The 22,162-nt window shown below is 37.8% G+C and overlaps 1 protein-coding gene across 1 annotated transcript; it reads right to left on the minus strand.

The window, feature by feature from the left end:
- Positions 1 to 1,292: 1,292 nt before the first annotated feature.
- KLHL34 (kelch like family member 34) lies at positions 1,293 to 6,788 on the minus strand. The gene has a single exon (XM_072428277.1). The coding sequence runs from the start codon at positions 6,720 to 6,722 to the stop codon at positions 4,947 to 4,949; it is 1,776 nt and encodes a 591-aa protein (XP_072284378.1). The 5' UTR covers positions 6,723 to 6,788; the 3' UTR covers positions 1,293 to 4,946.
- Between the last annotated feature and the right edge of the window lie 15,374 nt (positions 6,789 to 22,162).

Below are 22,162 nucleotides of genomic sequence, written 5' to 3' on the forward strand. Positions count from 1 at the left end.
CAATAAACACTACATTACTCACTTTTAGTCGCCCATGATTAGGACATACTTAGAAACTTTTCAATTGGAACCTGCATCAAATATATCTAGGCTCTGGTGTTCACGTTGCTTTTAAGCTGTGCTGCACCATTATTACTAGATCAAAAGGACCCTTGGAAAAAAAGTTTTTTTGCTTCACAGCATTAGAAAAAGTGTATGCTGTGAGTAACAGAACTAATGATAAAAACAATACAATATATATTTTGTAATATGATGTGTAGCTCTTAAGTGCCCCCCTTTTTCCTATTTGTAGGAGCTGTCCTATTTTTTTTAACCAAACCCCACTGTTCCTCTTTTTTTTATCAGTTGTCCTTTTTTTGTCTAATCTTTGCAATGCTTTACTGCATTACACATATTCTAACTTTTAATAAAATAGTAATTATTAGTTTGCATTACCCTCATTGTCTGTGTGACTGGAGGTGTAATGGGGGCTTGTCTTTTGCCCACATACTTTGTGCTTTGGTGTGCCCCTCTATCCCATCTCAGAAAGTTTGAAAGTCAAGGAAAGGATTGTATAAACGTTTCCAAATTGTAATAGCTGTATTAGGCATACAGAACATTCTGATTAAATACCATTAACAAACTGAGTAGTTTACATCAATGCATTTATTACCTTCTCTCTGCAGTCATATGCAGGAAGATATATTTTAGGATCATTTTGGAATTTGTAGAAAAAATATACTACAAGTTTCTGTGGCTGGAAATACATAATACCATATCTCCAGACTAAATACCTTTTTTAAAAAAAATCTAAATTGCTGTATTTTTCGGCGTATAAGACGACTTTTTAACCCCGAAAAATATGTGCCAAAGTCAGGGGTCGTCTTATATGCCGGGTACCGGTACTTACCTGCAGCTTGCTTCACGTTCGGCGTCCCTGCGAGTCCAGTCCCCGCGAGTCCTCCTGTGCAAGCTCGCGTTCCCCTGTGCAGCTTGCACAGGAGGACTCGCGGGGACTGGACTCGCAGGGACGCCGAACGTCGTGAGCCTGGATTGGTGGAGAGTGGAGAGCCGAGATTGGCTCTCCAGTGGAGAGAGTGGAGAGCCTGGATTGGCTCTCCACTAGAACGCGCCCATTCATTCCTTAGAGGAGTGTGGAGCAGTGTAGGCTCCTCCTGTATCCCTCCTCCAATTACTAGTACTGTACTGTTCCTTCTGCCTCTCAGTTCTCGCACAATAGCGAGATCTGACAGGCAGAAGGAACAGTACAATACTGGGTGTATAACAGGACCCCCAACTGATTGGTTAGAGTGGGGGGTCGTCTTATACGCCCAGTCGCCTTATACGCCGAAAAATACGGTATTTATGGATACAATCTAAATTAGAATTTGTATTTTCTTTCCACAATTATTTCTAAAGTTGCTTTGACTTGGCCCCAAACATTTTAACACATATTGGTAACTAAAAACAAACCTTTGAATCTAACTGGTTTCCATATGTGTCTGTATGTGTTTACTAGATACAGGTAAACTGTGTGAAGTTTTGTCAAACTCCTACAATACTGGTAGGTCCGTTGACTTAAATTCTAGTTAGGCTATTGTGTATTGACTGGTAGGAATAATAAATTCTGAACTTCTTTATATGCTGGAATTGACAATTATATCTCCGTAGTAGTTAAAATATAACCCAACTGTAACATTTTTTTTGCTTTGGATAGAATGGAGATGAGTCATGGCTTCAATACACCCCAAATAAATGATTTAATTTTCCAACATATTGAAACAGACCAATAGAACAATGGATCTTCACTTAAACAATGTCTATTGATAATAAAATAATTGACTAAAAGCACAAATACATTTGTTACATTTTACCTATTTATTCAACTAAAATAATAATAGTTATAATATACTGTAGAAAAATAAGTTCACCTTGGCCTCAAAAGCTGTTATTGCCCACTTTAGCAGAAATGCCTTCACAAAAATGTTTTTTGATCATAGTAAAATCCCCTTAGATGCTAGATATTTGTGTTTCCTTACATAAACTGCTGAATTCAACCAATACCCCCACCCAATATTTACTGAGATTCAAAAAAGCCAGTTCAGAACCCTCAGTTACTAAGTAATTCCTAATGCTATGCCCAGTAAGCAACAATATTTTCAGTTATCATTTGAACATTATCAGCAGTCCATGATACATTGAATAGACAGGTTTATTAAATTATTAAGGTACCACAATATTTATGGGATTGCTGAAACAAGAGTAACAACTGTTATATTTGTTCTTTAACAGCAAATGTGTAATGTACACATTTTAAACAAAAGGGCTGGGAATAATCGTGACTTTTTAGAATTAAAATGGTCCTCTATAGTTACTCAGTTTTATACATGAGTTTTGCCAGGAGAACAGGTAGAAGAAAAAGTGGTTTACAGCAAGAAGCATTTTAGAGGTGACCCCCAGCTACTTGTCAATCAATTAATACAGTTCCTGCAGTTCGCATTGTAGTGATTCATTTCTTTTTCTGTGAAAAGTCAGACCAACACCCTAGGCTTTCACAATGGAGCCTGGCATTAACCACTCACCTAGAGCAATATATCATTTTATACAATTACAGGTGATAGATGGCAGGTCTGATCATACTATTTGCATACATTAGACCCACCTGTGCATTATCAGGCTAATGCAACATTATGGATCAAAAGATGAGAAAAATCAATTGAACATGGCCAAAGAGATACAATAGAAGCTGAGATGAACAAACAGATAGATCATTTGATCCAGACGTTATATATTATATGCAATAGTGTAAATGTAATATGTTCTAAACTGTAATAACAGCTAAGACTAAAAAAATAATCTGGTTTCTGGAAACCTGCATTACATATAAGTGGACAAAAAGTAGCCTCTTCCAACAGTCAATAGAATGTTATGTATAGTGACAAAAGTGATACCAGAGAAAGATGAAATTTATCTGATCACATTATTGCATTAGATTATTGCATGTTGCATAAGCTTTTTCCTAACTAATCAATGATGTTTATTTTATTAAAACTTAAAGGTTTAGTCACCCCCTAAGTGATAAGAGTTAAATATGTTTTATTAATTCTTGAGTTTGCACAATTTGTACAAGTACAAAAAAAAGGTTATTTTATAAGGTGGAAGATGCAGCTGGAGGAATTGGATTGCTCAGAAACATTTCTGTTGTAGCAGGGGCGCTATACCAAAATAGATGCTAACTATGATATGGGATTTTTCAGTAATTCTGAAGATATATAAAAGCTTTTTGGGTGACTCGCCATCCTCCACCTGCACTTAAATAATCCATTCCGGGTAAACTGGTATTTTATGTAATTCCTGCTTTGTTTATATAGTGCATTTGTATGATTGTATCCATTACAGAGGTTGGTTTGGGGTTACAATTATTTGCATACTGTACAGATGCAGTCCTATCTACAGTACAGTTTCATATGCAGACATTAGTGAAATAGTATCACATTAACTGTACACATAGATTGTATTTCTGTCTCAGGTTGGCTCTACATATTTCATTGACTGCAAGTCTCCTGAGTGTTCTTGGTGAGCATTAAAATATAGTAGCTATACTTCACAGTAGTAAGCAAACCAAAATGTAATTAGATCATATATACACATGAGCACATCAAACACATTTGTTTAGTAAATTACATACATATGTCGCACTGGCTGGGTGTAAAGAGATGATTTTAGTTGGCACCATACATATATTGATATTGTGTTTGACAAACGCACCCTGAACGTGTTGTGCTTTGTAAATGCACAGCAACAATTCATAAACTGTATGTAATAAGGGTAAACTTCAATGATGTCTAACCCTCACCACAGTCATTCTGCAGGTGAGGACAGACCCATCACATTGAATAAAGGTGAATTTACCTAAATTACACTGGACACTTGGCCATAACACCTATCTACATGGCCAAAATTTTAAGGTTGCCCTTCACATTATTGAGTTTAGACATTTTTTTGTTTCATGGTATAGAACAAAAAGACATTATGGACCATTGTGCATTTATAATCATGTGGCAACAGCTTAGGGGAAAGCTTTTCTTTTGTTCTAGCATGACTGTGTCCCTGTACACAAAGCTAGGTACATAAAAATATTTTGGTGTGGAGGAACATGACTGGTCTGCACACAGCGTTGACCTAAACCCTACTGAACTCCTTTAGAATGAATTGGAATGCCAATAACAAGCTAGGTCTTGTGCGTTATTAATACCTGACCTTACAAGACACATTCCAAAATCTAGTACAAAAAAGTAGAGAAAGTAATAGCCACAAAAAAATGGGCCAACTCAATATTATTGCCAATAGAATGTGTTGTCCAACAACTTCATATAGATGTAATGGTCAGGTGTCCACAATCTTTGGCCATATAGTCTATGGGTATATAATTTTAATGATACCATTAGTCACTCATTAACAATAATAATAATTCAAATATTTAAATAAATTGTTGGAGTTAGGCAAAAGAATGTTACTGAACATCAGCTTATGGAATAATGAGGCAGAGATGTCCCTTGACACTGAATATGCCAAAAAAGTATTAGATATAGCACACATGTAAGTTTACATCTCTTGAACTATGCCTATTACAGAGCATAATTCCAGTACTGGGAGGATGTTGCAATAGAATGGTTTTTCTTTTTCAGTTACACCTATGCCTGTCAGCATCAAGTTAGAATAGCCCTAGCAATATATAACTATAACAACCATGAGTGGCTTAAATTGTGCATTCCTGTTTCATATGGTCAAGTTCTACTAAGACCACCAATTTTATTAAACTGATACTATAAAAAAAAGCTACTAAATGTATTTTTTAGAGTATTTAGAATTCCTGCCTCTTTATAAATATACATACTACGGTATACCACATATAAGTCATTGTCTATGTGCTGCACCAAACCTGCAAAAGTAAAACAATTTTTCCCTCACTTAACCTGTGATTGCACTATGCCATTTATGTCACTCGCTTCATTTACATCTGACATCTGGAGAACTTCACACTTCAAACCACAAAAAGGAAAAGCCAGACTGCAAATTTCTTCCCAGCAGTCATTTTCAGCATCATATCCAACAATGTTGTGTGTTGCCACCTCCTGGGAATCCTGCCATTTTTTGCCACCTAGAAAAAGCACAGTTTGCTCCACAACCACTAAACCATAGCAAAACCTGTCAAAAGTCATTGGTCTCAAACGAGTCCATTGATTGTGAAAAGGATCATATTTTTCTATATCCGAAAATGGTTCATAAATTCCCAAAAATGTGAAAATCGTATCCTTCACAGTGGCCATCTGGTGACCAAACCTTGCAATTGTCATGGATGCTTGTTTTTTCCACTGTTCTTTGTTAAAAGAATACACATCTTTAGTGCTGTTGACTTGGCCATCAAGTTTGCCTCCTGAGATATAAATGATATTATTATGTACCGCATTGGCCTGGCCATACATTTTGCAAGGCAAGTCTTTAGATCTTGTCCAAGCATCCCTGTTTATGTCATAGACTTCAACTGATGAATATCTGATTTGTTGATTTCCTCTGCCACCAATGGCAAAGATGTGATTGTCAATGATACAACAGGAAAACTGTGCTCTGGGTTCTAACATGGAGCTGACTTGTATCCACTGATTGAACCTTGGATCAAAGCGGTATACAGTGTTAGTAGCCATCAAACAAGTGCTTGAACTGCTCTTTGTACTTTCAGTAGTTTCTCCTCCAATCACATAGAGGAAGTTACCAATCACACAAGTGCAGTGATGCTGAACTTTCACTTTTAGATTTGTTACCATTCTCCACTTATGAGTGTAGACATCAAATCCTAGAACATTCTCAACTAATTCCCCATTAGCTGTTCCGCCAACGAGGAGTATCCATCCCTTTTGCTTTCGTAGAATGCTGTATTTATCCTGTAGAAGAGGTTGCTTTGATGGATTGGAATGATAGTTTATTGCCTTTATTATGAGATTTCTGATGGACGCTGTTAAAGGAACCTCTGATTGCTTGTAAAGTTTCCTAAGGGTATCCAGTGACAACAGGCAAAATCTGATATTTTCAAAAAACACTTTAGCATGTGAAAGTCTGGTTCTTTCATAATGTAACCACTTAAGAACTAAATTTAATATGCACTGTTCATTGACTTTTGGGATATTATCTGACTTAATTAAGTTTAACATTGACTTTACATTTAATTGCAGTAGCTCTGTCCCTTCTATGTCTTCTTGTAACAGATTCCATAAATTATTTATAATAAACTTTTCTGCTTCTTCTAAAGCATCTACAAGGTAATATTTTAATGCAATATTGGCAACAAAGCAACAGTTTTCCAAGTCACAGCTATTGATTAGGAACTTACTACATAATGATATCGCATCCACCACTTGCAGATAACTTGCAGCTTCCAAAGTATCCTCCAAAGTGCTCAAGGAAAGAGACAGCCATGATGTGTATATAAAATCCAGAATGCTTTCCAAACCTGTAGCTGAGATTACTTTCAGATGGATAACAGAAGCCTTGGACTCTTTTGTGTAATCTTTAAACATTGCTCTGAAATAATCACTGGCGCAAGCCAACAATGACTTATGTGCAGGGAACTCATGGCCATTAACAACCAGTGAAACATCACACAAGTGTCCCTGAGCTCGAAGTATCTGGTACTGCGAAAATACCAAGCCACGATGAGACTTGCAGAAAGACAAAAAATAACTCATGATGCATGAGATTAGAGATTACAAATTATCTAAAAATATGAGCAACAGTCACTTACATAAACCGTGCTGGAAGTAGGTAGTTCTTCATGCTGTGTACAGTCCTTCATAGCCCATAAAGCAAATTTCCTTTCTCCCTTAAGGCACAGGTCTTGTACCACAGATGGCATCATGGTCTGACAACTACTTCAACTTCACGCCAGCATGTAAAAGCAAAGCAGCTTCTGTTTGTAAAAACCTTTGCAGATGACCCTTTGTCACATCCATTGAAAGCATTTGTTTAAAGATCAAATCAACAGCCGCGGATTAGAGCTTGACTTACCAAATTTAGAAGCCTATAGTAAATATCCTGATTAGCCGCTGCTATAGTTTGACATGTGTATCTCAAGTCTTGGGAGAATGATATCATCATAACTCACAGCTACAGGAATAGAATACAAACACAAGACCGCATTACATAGCTTTCCAAGACCAGAGCTGGAACTGAAAGGCGACAGACTTGTTTCAGCAATAACGCCAGCAGTTAATTTAAATACAGTATCATCTGTGAATTATTGTTAACAGTTCATGCCTGCTTTCAAATTCTAATCATAATAAAAAAGAGGCCAAACATGCCCACAGTTAAATCAGTTTTATAGTTCTAAAATCAAAATCTTTCTCCTTGTCTCTAGTTATTAGAGAGCTCTAACCCTAACATGATAGGAGGTAGAAAGACCCCCTATTTATTATTGGGTTGTTACTTTGCAGCATGCTGGCACAGGACAGACATTTCTACACGGGTGAAAATATGGTATTGTAAATCTTTGTATATTTTTTGTTTCAATGCATCTAGAATTTATTTCTTCTGGAGGCTAGGTAAACTTTATTTTAAATCATAGTTTCAGATTTTTTGGGCCTAAACCACCAATATACTGTGATAATAAAACTGGGGATGGGTGTCTTATTCCTATTGCTAAGTAGGCCCACCTGAAACTACAGAATAAAAAAGTAATACTGTAATATACTGTAATATTTAAATACAGTAATTCTTTTCCAACAAAATACCCCCCTTTTACCCACACTAATAATGCCACAAAACACTGGCAGGTGTGGTACAATTGGTCTTTCGGCCATTTTATTAATATTATATAACTTGAATTTAATACATATAACATTTTCATATTAACTTTAACTTCAAACCTAACCAATTTTAAAACATCATAATAACCATTCCAGTTACCGGACCTCAAAGACATACCATTACCATCGGTTATCAACCACCAGGTGACCTGCACTTTAACATATACGGCTCCCAGGCGCAAACCCACTCCTCAGGAACTGTCAATAGTGCATCCAACTGCCTGAACTATCACCCTAATTATTCTGCCAATTCCAATGCTTAGGAGACCCAAACCATAGATGGCTCTCCTTCCCATCTAAAGCCAATTCCACACAACCCTCTCCTCGAGGACCTCTACTGGCACAGCGCCTCAAGTGTAACCCCCTAAACTTGAGTACCCCTCCACACCCTCAACGCTCTCTAGATTCCATCCTGCAATTCCAAGGACCACAAGTAAATGCCCACCGCATTGAGGTGCACACCATCCCCCTGCAAAAAAGGAGGCGAACCACTATTCTGCCATTCCTCATTATAAACCTGCCCACTTCCCTGTTGACTTTTTTATGTGCCTTATTCTGGCATTCCACCGATCTCGCGAAGCACTCCTGCTTGCAGGCCACCATCTCCGACCGGACTTTGATCAAAGCAGAAATCGCAGTACCCAGCCTCAAAAAATCCCACTTTATGTCCCTTATTTGCTCCCTCATGGAGCGAACCCCCAAGATGCAATACTAACACATCAGGGGGCCTATACAATACCGTGAATTTCTGAACTACCGGAACAACTCTGCCCCATAACATGCCCAGACAATCGATCCATCTCAGCACCCCCTCCTCCTGAGCAATTCCCAGCTGGCGTCCTTCAGGCCACACTTCTGCTCTCTGAGTTCCCCAGCTCACGTAGGAGTGCGCAACAATCCAAATCAAACCTAGATAGAGATAGGAGCCGGAAAAAAACAACAAAAACATAGTTTTCCTAATAATAAACCCCCCCTATTTAAACCTCCACCAAATGCGGCCTCACATAACTTTTGTACCTGGCTGACGCCAACCATTTATTGACTGCTTGCACTATTCCTAAATTGTCACAATGTAATCTAATTCTCTTGTTAGCCAAACAATCACCCTACAACTTCACCGCTAAAACTATAGGCAAAAGTTCCAGCAAAACCAGATTAGACAAGAAACCAGCCTCCTCCCACTCCTTTGGTCATTTTCCAGCCCTGCATTTTCCTTGGAAATACACTCCGTATCCCACAGCACCAGCTGTGTCACTAAACAGTTCCAGATCAGGAGTACTCACTGGCCCCTCCATCCACATTGCCTTACCAATATAACCAGCAAGAAAAACATCCCTCACCTCTAAATCCTCTCTCATTTTCCGTGTCAGGCGGACAAAATGGGAAGGGCAACGTATCCTAGCAGTAGCTGCTGCCTAACGCCTGGCAAAGATACGCCGCATTGGCATAATCCTACAAGTGAAATTAAGTTTCCCCAACAAGGACTGCAACTGCCTCAACTTCAATTTTTTCAAACCGAGCGCCACCTGCACTTCCCCTTTCAATGCTGCCAGCTTGTCCTCAAGTAACCTACATTCCATGGCCACTTTATCAATCACATTACCCAGGAATGACAAAGCAGTAGTAGGCCCCACCGTCTTATCCGGAGCCAAAGGAACCCCAAAAAGGTCCGCTATATATTGGAGAGTGCTGAACAACACATGGCATACCCTGTAATCCGGCGGGCCCACACACAAAATATCATGAAGATAATGCATCACTGACTGCACACCAGCCAGATCCCGCACCACCCTATCCAAAAACAAAATGAATGTTTCAAACAAAGAACAAGACACAGAACGCCCCATCGGCAGGCACCAATCCACATAAAACTGCCCCTGCCACCTACACCCCAGCAACCACAAACTATCAACATGAACAAGTAACAAACAGAAAGCCGCCTCAATATCCACCTTGGCTAACAGAGCCCCTTTGCCATACTGCCTCACCCATCGCACCGGCCCATCAAATGATGCATATGAAACCCAGCATTGCTCAGGGTTAATGCCGACATTGACCGAACCCCCATGTAGATAGGACAAATGATGAATAAGTTGAAACTGGTTTGGCTCTTTCTTGGGGACCAAACCCAAAGGCGATACCACCAGGTTAGAAAATGGCGGAACATCAAACGACCCCAACATCCTCCCAAACTCACCTCCTTTCTCAATTTGACACCACATCAGGCATTCTAAATGCGGAACGCAAATTCTCCAGGAACGGCGGAAACCTATCAGGTGTACAAGGAATATGAAACGCCTCCTCGAATCCCTGTTGCAATAAGCCCACCGCCGCCTTATCAGGATATCTACTTAGGAAGGGAAGCATCCTTCCTAACCTCACTGGGGTCCTCCTTTTCTCCAGCACCATCCCACAACGGTCAAAACTGTGCCCCCCTCCACACCCTGAAAATTCATGGCGGAAAGGACAGGTAGCCCCAAATATAAGTTCCTTCATTGAACATCCAGCAGGGCCCTCGCTTCCAAAAGGCCATGGATCCAGAAGACCCCGAACTGTTCAGAGATATTAACAGTTAAATGGAAAATTAATTTCCTGAATATGAGAAGTGGTAAACACTAGGGATGAACAAAAATGCCTCCGACATTCTCGCGAAAATTTCCTTGAACTTCCGATGGTTCTGCAAAATTTCGACAAGCCGATTTTGCGAAACCATCGGGAGATCGAAGAAATTATAACAGGAGGATTCAGAGGGGATTCACAGGATTTCCTGGGAATCCTCCTGTTTGCGATCTCCAGGGCACTAGAGGTTAGGAGTATTGAGAACAGTGTGCGATCCCCGGCACTAGAGGTTAATTAACCTCCAGTGCCCCGACGATTGCACACTCTTCTCAATAAATGCAGCCACAGCTGCAATCAATGAGAAGATGTCCGGCAAAGGAGAACCTCCTGACATTGTAATATAAGTATCTCTTACAAATGATACATTCCTCCTGTTCGGCAAGAGCTCAACCTCTCCGCAAATCAGAAGTATGTTCTCGCTTACATTTTCGGTAAGCGAGAAAGGCCTGATTCTCCGCAAGATCGAACTTAATATTCTTGCTCGCTCATCCCTAGTAAACACCTAAAGTTTGTCCCAACCCCAGGTTGCAGTGAATATGTCCTTAGTCCTGTCCCCATAGTCTATTGTCACTTGTAAATATGCTATATGACGGCTGTGTCTGTTTTTTGAAGACCAGTTTCCACTGAGGCACCTTGCCAAACAAATGTAAACATGAAATCATAGCTTGGTATTTTTGGGAGGCTCAATACATTGTACTTTTCTTTCCGCCCTCTAACGGGCACTATGTTCTGCTTTGCATCCCTGAATGCCCACTGCCAATTCTCCTTCCCTTACATATGTGTTTTTCTGGTTAAGGTTCAAGAAGGCATTTTTGGGATAAAGGTTTAACTCTTGAATATTCAAATATGATAAAAAGAATTGTGGATGTTTTTCTTGTTTGATTTTGTTATGAAGGCTTAAATTTGACATTGTCCATTCAATTTTGAACTCCAGAAGAAGCAGATATGTTTAATCTGCGAAAAGTGCTAGGAAAATAAGGTAGTTGATTATGTAAGATGTTCATGAATGGGAGAAATCTATGCTGCATATTCTTCATTTTCTATGACAATTGGTAGTATCCTGCATTAAGGATAATGGATATAAACACAGTTCTCAAGCAACAATGTTTTTTTGTAATTTTGACATATAGTACCTTGCCAATTTGTATAAAAAAGCTTTGGTGGTATTGTTTAAAAGATGTTTGTACCTTACAAAACCCTAAAACTTGTCAATGGCTGTCTTGGTCATGTAACACAGTATTTGTGTAGTTGTTAGCTCTATCGGCAGGTAGAACACCCATACCCTCCAGTCCTATAGATCAAAGCAGGTTGCTGTTACAAGGTGAGAGAGATCACACAGATCAGCTATGCTGCTATTATGTGACATTCTCTTGTATATGACATTTTCACTAAACGTAACCTCTACTACTTTTTCATGATATGCTTGGTTAAGTGTGTACTTTAAATACTGCTTTATCCCTTGGTTAGATGCACTGCCTTTTTCTAGATATAAGCATGTTATTTTTTCATTCTCCTACGTACCACTTACTAAAATAGTCATATTGCAATACTGGATACAATTTTCTTTAAGGATGATGTAACAAACTAAGCAGTTTTCATCTCTCTCATTCTTTGTGCACAAAGAGATTATCTGATGCAGCTTTATTATGTTAATGTATTTTAACCTTTCATTTTCAAACAATGTTCTACCCTTTTTTTTAAAAAAAACATCATAGACTACATTTGTCTCATTTTAAAACAAGAAAATAAACTTCTGGGAAATCACATTTCCGAAAAATATCAGAGTGGATTTTCACATTTAAAGCTTGTAGTTATAACATATGTTATGTCACAGTGGTATCTTTTGAATTTCCAGAGATGGGCTACAAGGGTGAGACTTCCTCAGTGAGAAGCTGAGTGTGAATATTAGATCATAGCAAAACACAAATGTTTTCACATAGGAGGCCAAGGCAACCTGCTATTGACATGTTTCCATTAATAATAGGCATGCTATTCTATCATTGTAACCAAACGATGGCATTTAGTCAAAACTGGATCCTAAAGTTTGTGTAAAAACACGAACCTCTAAAAAGTCCAACTTTGGGCTAATTTTGTTTAGTTAAAACAGTAATACTTAGCAGTAGTACTTAAACCATAAATGTTCCCTGTCCCAAGATGTCCTTGTCTTTTTACCAGCATGATGCCCTGCCTCATTCATATTCATAACATAGAATATAGAATATCATGGGAGAACCTGGTATTCTAGCAAACCTGGAATTTAGGTGAAAGGGAGAAAAAGGAAAAAATGGTATAGAAAGTAGGGAAACAGTCGGAGGGGAAGGGATTGGTACTGGAATATTTATTGTATTCTTTGGTTACAATAAAAAATAAAATTGCAAAAAAACAATTTTCTGCTACAAATAACACTCTATGGCAAGAGGTATGGAAGAAAGGAGATGATTATTGATAACAATAAAATTGTTAAAACTCATTTATCAATAATGTCTGCAAACATTATCACAGTAACAGCTGCAGTGGGTCCCACAATACAGCCACAGTAAAGGTGGAAGACCTGGGTGTATGAGGTAATCCCTAAGAATTAGGAATCTTGCACACCCAAGATTATCAATTGGTCAAACTTCAGCTTTTCTAAATTTGGAAAACCTATTTTGAGTTTTAAGGGTTTTCAGTGTTTTGGGTTATTTTATTATTTATTGTGTCCGCTTCCACACTCGTCACATCCAGAACATCAGAACACAATAGAACACAAATAGAAGATGTTTTCTATGAGATGAAAAATGCAGTTGGTGGGGAGGATCCACTGTCTTGTCTAACCATAGTTGTGTGTGAAGCTTCAGATTGAGCTATGGAGCTATGTATTCATATTTTTATGTTCATTGTTATTTACTCTTTTAGCACTCAAGCTAAGAATAGACAATGTTTTTATTTTCTCATGTAAAGAAGATAGATTTGAGTGTACCAGAAAAGATATGAAAACACTAATGTGTCTAAATTCTTTTGGTTCAACTGTATAATAAATGTTTTTGTCATGGAGAGTATTACTGGTACAAAATTTAGAAATATATGTGACAGTATCATAACCTTTTGTGGAATATTTGCTTTTACTATGTCTCTTAACAATTCAGGAACACAGTAAAGGCTCCTCCACAACTATCTAATTCAAATTTACTAAACAGATATGGTCCTGGATGTCCTGGGCTGGAGTATTTTAGCTTTATATAGTAATTTGCTTTCTTTAGAGGGAAATCTTCAATTAGTTCTTACTAATAAGGATGAAAAACTGGACACCAACATTTATCTGACAGAATGATTAATTGGTAACTGTTTCTATAGTTCTGGTCTGAAATTATCATCTGCATGTCATCTGCAAATGTAGGGATATCTTTTCTTCTAGGATGTGTGAGTTTTAAATGACAATTAAAGCCCATCTCTATTTCTACCTTTCATAAAGATCTATTCTTCAAACATACAGATCACTAAACAAACTACTTTACAACCATCCCCTGTACCCTACTATCCTTTCCCCAGGTGTCCCCTGAATGTAACCACAAATGTCCAGATGTGGCCAGAAGAAGAAAACTAAAGTAGGGAAAATATTAAAATTTGCAAGTGTTGGTGCTGGTGATGCCTCTCTATCCCCACTGCCCTAATTCTCCATCGTCTAGGTGATCGAGAATGAATAGGAGCGCAAACCTCCCAGGATACCTACGTCACACATCCCAGGAGTCATAGATGCTCCTTCTGCACATGTGCGTAAGGAGCCCTTTGTCATAAGGGAAAAAAAATCCAATCTCACTGCGCAGTGAGATTGGCACGTTTTTTTCCAATCTACGTCACCCGATCTCGCGCCTGGGTCGGGTGACGTAGGAACAAGAACCAAGAAGAAGAGGAGAAGATGGCGGCACTCGGAGCGCTGGCCTGAAGACGGATGCCGGGACAACGTGTAACCCGATGGAAGACACCTCAGGACCGATCGACAGCCCTGCGGGATTGAAGGTAGGTGTATTTTTTTGGTTTTGGGGAACTTTTGAGTTTAGTTCCCCTTTAAGTTACCATATATACTAACTAATATAAACCAATTTAAAATGTAAAATATATATATATATATATTTATATATATATATACCTATGGAACCTAGGTACCTATTTTTATGAATGTGAATAAATACATTCAAGTTGTATTGTTTTTTTAAAATGTATTTAAAAAGGAAAACATTTGCATTACATGACCTTAGTCTATTCCTTTTCTTAACTCTTTTTACAGGGTAAAGTATTTGGTACTTTTGAGTTGGGTATGATGGGTCAATTGCTCCTAAATTATCTTTTGTGCATTATTGTTGGGCAAAGGTAGATGGTGCTATGTTATCATGTAAAGTGAGTAACAAACTTGAGTCTCTGAATGCACAAATTGCCATCTAGTGGTATAACCTGAGAATAAACCAAGATTCTGAATCTAATTGCATTTGAGGGGAAAGAATCTCAGTTTATACTTAAGTATACATACACATTACATTGGATTTTGGAACATGTGAAGCATTCCTTGTTAAATATTCTGAATAAATTAAAAAAAGAAATATTTGTAGTCCAGGCACCCCTTTGTACCCCAGGGAACACATCTTGGTCCTAGGCTTCAGCTGCAGTGGTAAATACAACTTGATCCAGAAGACTTTTCTAGCCTGCTGACTGGACAATGAGGCAGAAGACATACAAATAATTTCCTGTTTCCCCTTCATACATTTACACTTCCAGTGGCCTGATATACCTCTAGCACTAATCCCTTCTCCTAGCCTCTGACGCTTTATAGTTGGGGATTAAAGGAAATTCATATACACTTTTAAATACTTACACTAGCTACAAATAAAATACATGTACATAATTAAAAACTGACTTTAGGGCTACAACACAAAAAAAAAACAAAAAAAAAAAAATCAATTAAATTTCAAATGTATTTGTTGCACAAAACTGAAACCCAATATTGTGGATGAAAAAAATATTTTAAAAAATGAACAATTTCCTGCAGTCTAATATAGGAACATTAAATAGGGGTCTACTGCACATTGAACCATTTCATCATTTGCCATTTGACTTTAGAATCCAGTATTGGATTTTATTGAGTAGTTCCAGAGAAAACTGGCAAGAGATACTCTGATGTCTCTGCTTGGGATAACTGTAGATCCATCTATAGACAAATGTCTGTACACTTTCTATTAGCAGACACTGGCCATGAAAGTAAGGGTTAGTCTGGGTTCAGAATGCCACACATGAATGATCAATGCAGACAGTGTTTACCGACATGATTTTGTACTTCTATCCTCTGGCCATGGGGATTAAAGGAGATTAAGTGTGATTGCTCTAAATATGTGACCTTGACATGTACAGGGACAGAACTATAAATTGTGGAAATGGCTGCTTCTCAGGACTGAGTAGATTTATACCCCAAATCTCCACATACCACTGTAATAGTATGCTTAATGAGATCATAATTACTGCCAAAAGATCTAAATATGCTTGTATGCACTATTAAGGAAGTTAAGTAGGCAGATGGCCGACTGGTAATTTACACCGTACTTAACAGCAAGGTGACACTTCAAAATGTATAGCATGAGCCTGTATGGAGAAAGTATACACTGCAACTATCTACTTGAAGGCATTTAGGTAATAAATATGTCAGCAAATTTAATGCTACAGCTTACTTAACAGATTAATGGCATTACAGGTGTTAGCAGTTTTACAGCAAAGTTTTTCATGTCGATAAAATCATTAAATCTGAACTCTAAGCAAACAGCTAAATACACAGATGAAATACATACAGCTGTGTTACCTGCCATAGGATTTGTATTTCCATTCATCTAGTACTGGGATGTATTCAGTTTTGCTACATAATGCAGCCAAGTGTTACATGGTGGAAGACCTGTTGTTTTTTCTGTTGGAGTAACACTTACATGTCCCTCCCCAGTTTGTAACCTAAAGGATAACAGCAGATTGCTCTCTGCTATGATCAGAATAGTTCTTGGTAGTAGTTGTGCACTGCTGAACAGTTGAAGGGGTAATGGAGGTGTATCTGGGGTGAATGCCTCACATTGTCCAAGCCATCTCCTCCTGAACCTCCTGGAACTGAGCTGTCAGACTGAAAGCTTAGCTGCCTGATTATAACAAGGTAGGCTGTCTCTTGCAAAGTACTCAATAAATCACTGTCTGCAAAATTAGTGTTGGCATTTTTCCAGATACACAATAGGCCTGATTTATTAAAACTCTTCAAGACTGGAAAAGATAGACCAGGGTGTCAAACTCTGGCCTGGGGCCAAATCTGGCCTCCAAGGTCCCTTTTTTTGAGCCCCCAAAGGAATCCTAAATATGAACTGCAGCTGGCCCACTGTTGCATTGAAATAGCGCTGTTACTACAATTCCCGGCATCACTCGCGTCCATAGACCATTGGACTGTTTTAAAGACACAAATAATGCCGGGAATTTTAGTAGCAACGCTATTTCAATAAAGAGGGAGTTTCAGCGGAGGGCCATTCATAAGATTTAGCTCCGCATTGGCCGTGTCTGGCATTTCTACCACTCCCTCTTTTCACAGAAGAATATTGTTATTATTGTTAGCCTGTGCAAAAAGGTTACCATTGAAATTTAACTCAGCTACAAATAGAGAAAGAGGCATAGGATTTTTTCTTAAATAAAAATAAAAAAAAAATGTTTATGCCTCTTTCTCTATAATAGGCCTGTTCCACAATGAATGTGAAGCAAAACCTCTTTGTTTCCATATGAAAGGGTTTTATATCTACTGAGAAGGAAAAATTTCCTCAATTTTTTCAATAAATTTTAAGGTTAAACTTTGTCTAAGTTTTTAATTGTGTATTGCCCACTGTGTATTTGAGTTTGACACCCCTGAGATAGACTATCATGAGAGAACCTGGGTGATCCAGCAAACCTGGAATGGATTTCCTAAATGTATTTGCTATTTGTAGGTACATTTTTGCTAAATGCTTTAAATACTGGAACAGAACCATTCCAGGTTTGCTGGATCACCCAGTTTCTCCCAAAATAGTCTATCTTCTCCAGTCTTGGAGAGCTTTAATAAATAAAGACCAGTGTTTTTTAGAGGTGAAAGTGAATAGCTTTTATATCTGTATTCCAACAGTGTCAGAGATAATTAGAATTAACATACTGCTTAAAAGCCCAAACATACATTATGCTACAAAGTATTCAAACCGTTAACCATACATATATTATGGAATTCCAGTTGATCAGACAGTGTGTAATTGAGTACAGATAACGGAAAGATCACGAAAGATCATTTTCAGTGACAATTATCCCTTGTGTGTACATAGCCTAAAACAGCTATAGCCTTATCCGTTTTTGATGGTTTGAACCACTTCTGGTAAGGTGAAGTGGATGATTATGTCAATGTTATCTGAACACCTCATCAAAGATAAGTCTCAAGGCAACTTTTCCCTGCTTCTTCTCCTTGATCGTTCCTCTGCTTTTGACACTGTTGATCACCCCATCTAATACAACTCATGCGCTTCATTGGTATCAGTGACACTGCTCTCTCTTGGTTTGCTTCCTATCTGTCTGACCGCTCCTTTCAAGTTTCTTTCAATGGTAATTCTTCCTTGCCCAATCTCCTCCCTGTTGGTGTTCCCCAAGGGTCAGTCCCTGGACCGGTTCTCTTTCTCTGTACACCTCCTCTCTCAGTAGTCTCATATCCTTCTTTGGCTTACAGTACTATCTGTATGCTGATGACACTCAAATCTATCTGTCCACCCCTGACCTGTCTCCCTCAGTCCTGGATAAGGTCCCATGCTGCCTGTCAGCCATCTCATCATGGATGTCTGACCGATTCCTGAAACTCAACTTGGATAAAACAGAACTCATTATTTCCCCCCTCCCCCCTCAAATTCCGCATCTCCCCCTGACATATTTCTAACTGTTACCACAACAACACTGTTATTCGGCCCTCCCCTCAGGCACGTTGTCTTGGTGTTATTTTTGACTCTGCCCTCTCCTTTACCCCCCATATTCAGAACATTTCCAGGTCCTGTCACTTTCACCTACGCAACATCTCCAAAATCCGCCCCTACCTGTCCCCAGAGACCACCAAACTCCTTGTACATGCTCTTATCATTTCTCGTCTGGACAACTGTAACTTGATCCTCTCTGGTATTCCACTAACCCGACTCTCTCCCCTACAATCTATTATGAACGCTGCAGTCAGACTCATCCATCCTTCCCACCGTTCCTCTTTCGCTGCATCTCTTTGCAGATCTCTACACTGGCTTCCCTTTCACCTGGAATCAAATTCAAGCTCCTGTGCTTTGCCTTCAAATCCCTACACAGTTATTGTCCCACTTACATCTCTGACATGGTAAAAAAAGTACTCCCCCAGCCGCTCTCTCCGCTCCTCCAATGACCTTCTAATGACCTCCTCACTCATAACCTCATCACACGCACGGCTCCAAGACTTCTGTAGAGCTGCCCCAACTCTCTGGAATGGTCTTCCTCATCCTATTCTGCTTGTTCCTACTTTCTGCTCATTAAAAAAAGAGCACTCAAAACCCATTTTTTTCAAACTTGCCTACCCATCTTCTTCTGTCTTTGAAACCATCACTACTTCCACCACTACATATCTCCCATCATATTGTGTGTAAATTCACCCACCTACTAGATTGTAAGCTCTTTGGGGCAGGGTCCTCTCCTCTTGTATCACTGTCTGTATTAGTCTGTCATTTGCAACCCCTATTTAATGCACAGCACTTCATAATATGTTGGCGCTACATAAATCCTGTTTATTAATAATAATAATAATAATAATAATAATATTAATAATAACACCGATAGCTACAACAATATGGGGATTACAGTAAAAATAATTACCTTAAACTAAGTATTTATTTTTTATTCCTCATAAGTATCTCATTTCATTACATCTAGAGCAGTCTGTAAATATATGACCAATATATTACCAAAGATCAACCGTTTCAGTAAATAACAAAGCTTGTGATGCTTAAATCTGAACCTCACCTCCCACAAATGAATACAATTGTTACAATGAGAAGAAATTAACATTTTTTTAGAACAGTTTTAGTAAATTTTTGCAGATTAAGTAAAACAAAAGGAAGCATTCTTTAATGTCATACAGTTTGTATTTATATCATGTAATATCTGTGGTGCGTTACTTTTTACAAACATGTTGTTTAAGCATTACTTAATCCGTCCTCCTGCCAGACAATGTAATGAACAAACTGTTAACATTCTGTATAGGATCATGTCATGAGATAAAACAGCATTCTGGTCCTACGTGCTAATAGTTTTCTTGGGAAAAGTTTGCTGTTGAAATAAAAAAAAGCGAAAGTGCTCTGACCTGCTGGGTTTCATTATACCAACTAGCTATGTCTTCTGAATGTATTTCAATTTTCATTTGACCTATTGCAGACAGACAAGGATCCAAAATTATACAGCAGTGAGTCACCCGCTAAAGTCTGCGTTGGTGGAACATCATTACTAAGTTACCTTCTTGTTTTTCCACAGGCATGAAGATTGTAAATTAGGAATGTTGACATATCACATTTGAATATAAAAGTTTCTATCCTGCACACATCATCCACAAGTTTCCTATCAAAATAATAATATTTTGATACCACTAATATATTAGAACAAATTACTAGAAAATAGCACTTCTACTGATTCATCAGCATGGATATGCCCACTGTTTGTAGAGTGTTTCAAAGATTTAAAGAGATACTAACTTTATTTTGTACAGTGGGTGGCATCAGCTCACCAGATTCTCATCCCAGTCTTTTACCTGTCCATGATCCAGCAATACAAGGGCTGAGCAAACTCTTTGGCAGAAAACAGCTTCTTGCTAACGTTGGCTGGGCTGGGTGCATTTTGTACTTTCCTTTAGTTTTGTGGGAAGTTAGCTTGGAGTACACCGTGAACATACCCAAACCGAGAGAACAGGGATGACGTCAGCCAATGCTCCTGTCCAATCAGTAGGTTGAGTGTAGCTCCTTGGCCAGTCTGTACTACAAAAGCGCACTATAGATCAGGCATCCGGTCCTTCTTTGGTTCAGGATTTCAAGACTGGCTTAACAAAATTTAAAAAATTGGTATTCAGACTAAGCAGTATTAGAGCTTGCCTTGTCATCCATGTTAACATTATCATAACTCAATACTGCTAAGATATTTTTATTCTTGAAAATACCAGCACTTCATCTGTTCATTATTTTAAAACACGACTGTTATTTGTACTTGTTTTAATTGAAAAGGTCAAGATTCTATTTCTATAATAAAGTTGTCCATTTTGTGTCCTAATAGATGACATTATCTCTAACTTAATATGAAATTGGATTCTTTTCACATTTAAAATGAGTGACTTTAACACACATACTTAATTTGTTAAAACATTGGAAACAGAAAAGCACTAAGGGCAAACTACAGTTCTCGTTATGATCTTTTTGTGAAATGCATGAATACTCAGACTGTAAATTTGTTAGCTATATCTTGTTGCGAAATAAAATGGTAAGGTGCTTTAAGAAGAAGTACACACCTGTGATCTATTATCATTATCTGTAGCCATTATCCTTCCATAAAATGTTTAAGCCTCAAGTCTCGAATGTGTTATCTAAAAGTCTTACTTTGGGTATTGATTTAGAATAAAAGCTTTTTTTTCCCTCATTTCTACTGTATATGTTTATGTTAGTTTTCATACTTTTTTTATCTTGTACATAAATTCTATTCTACATGAACATGCCTTTGTAGAGGAAAAGTGTCTTTGGAATTTGTATTCACATCTTGTCAGCTATGCAAGCAGTAGGTTTACACATTATTTTTTTTTCTTTTGGCTTTTACAGTTAGGCTAGACATTTTCAATAATTTAAAATTATTTGAAATTTTTGTAATATACATATATATTTATATTTATAGTTAACAACTATTACTTTTATTAAGTACCTTGTTTTGCATACGTTCAACTGAAACCTTACACTGTTAGTATAGCATGTATACTGCTGCTCAGATACAATGTGCATTATGAGCTAAATATATTTACAGTATATTGTTGATTGATTCAAAGCAAAGTGACATATGGAACATTTCCAAAATGGTTTCACAAATACTTGTTCACACAATATGAATATGTTCATCTTTTTCATTCCTTAAATTATCGCCACGCCATGTTCATCATTTTGAGTGTAGGAGGCACATCCACTTATATTGAGGCTTCAAGAGTGGCGATCAGGGTGTTTGAAACAAACATCACTGATCACCACTGATCTCCATTGTGGTTTGATAAAAGCTATCTGTTGACCTGTAGGTGACACTCATGTTATAAATATACTGGCACTAGTAAAAGTGCCTGTTAGTAGTGAGATTATGTCAGTGGATTGTCAGACACAAATTGAGCTATTATTAGGAATCGGGGGAATACAATACTGTCATACTTTACTAAATAAAATAGTGACATTTTTTTACCAATCTGCTGCTTTACATGTCAGACACTATTTATGTTGTTGTAATATATGTTGTTATAACGTACTTACTCCTGGTCGTCTGATTCATATTCCCAACTAATATATATATATATATATATATATATATATATATATATATATTTATTTATTATATATATATATATATATATATATATATATATGTAATTTATATTGAGTATTTGTCTAAGAATACTACTAAAAGAATGCAGA

Source organism: Pyxicephalus adspersus, chromosome 1 (genome assembly GCF_032062135.1).
Source record: "Pyxicephalus adspersus chromosome 1, UCB_Pads_2.0, whole genome shotgun sequence".
NCBI lineage: Eukaryota > Metazoa > Chordata > Amphibia > Anura > Pyxicephalidae > Pyxicephalus > Pyxicephalus adspersus.

Coding starts and splice junctions, on each gene's coding strand:
- KLHL34 (XM_072428277.1), bottom strand. CDS start 6,722: ATGAGTTATTTTTTGTCTTTCTGCAAGTCTCATCGTGGCTTGGTATTT.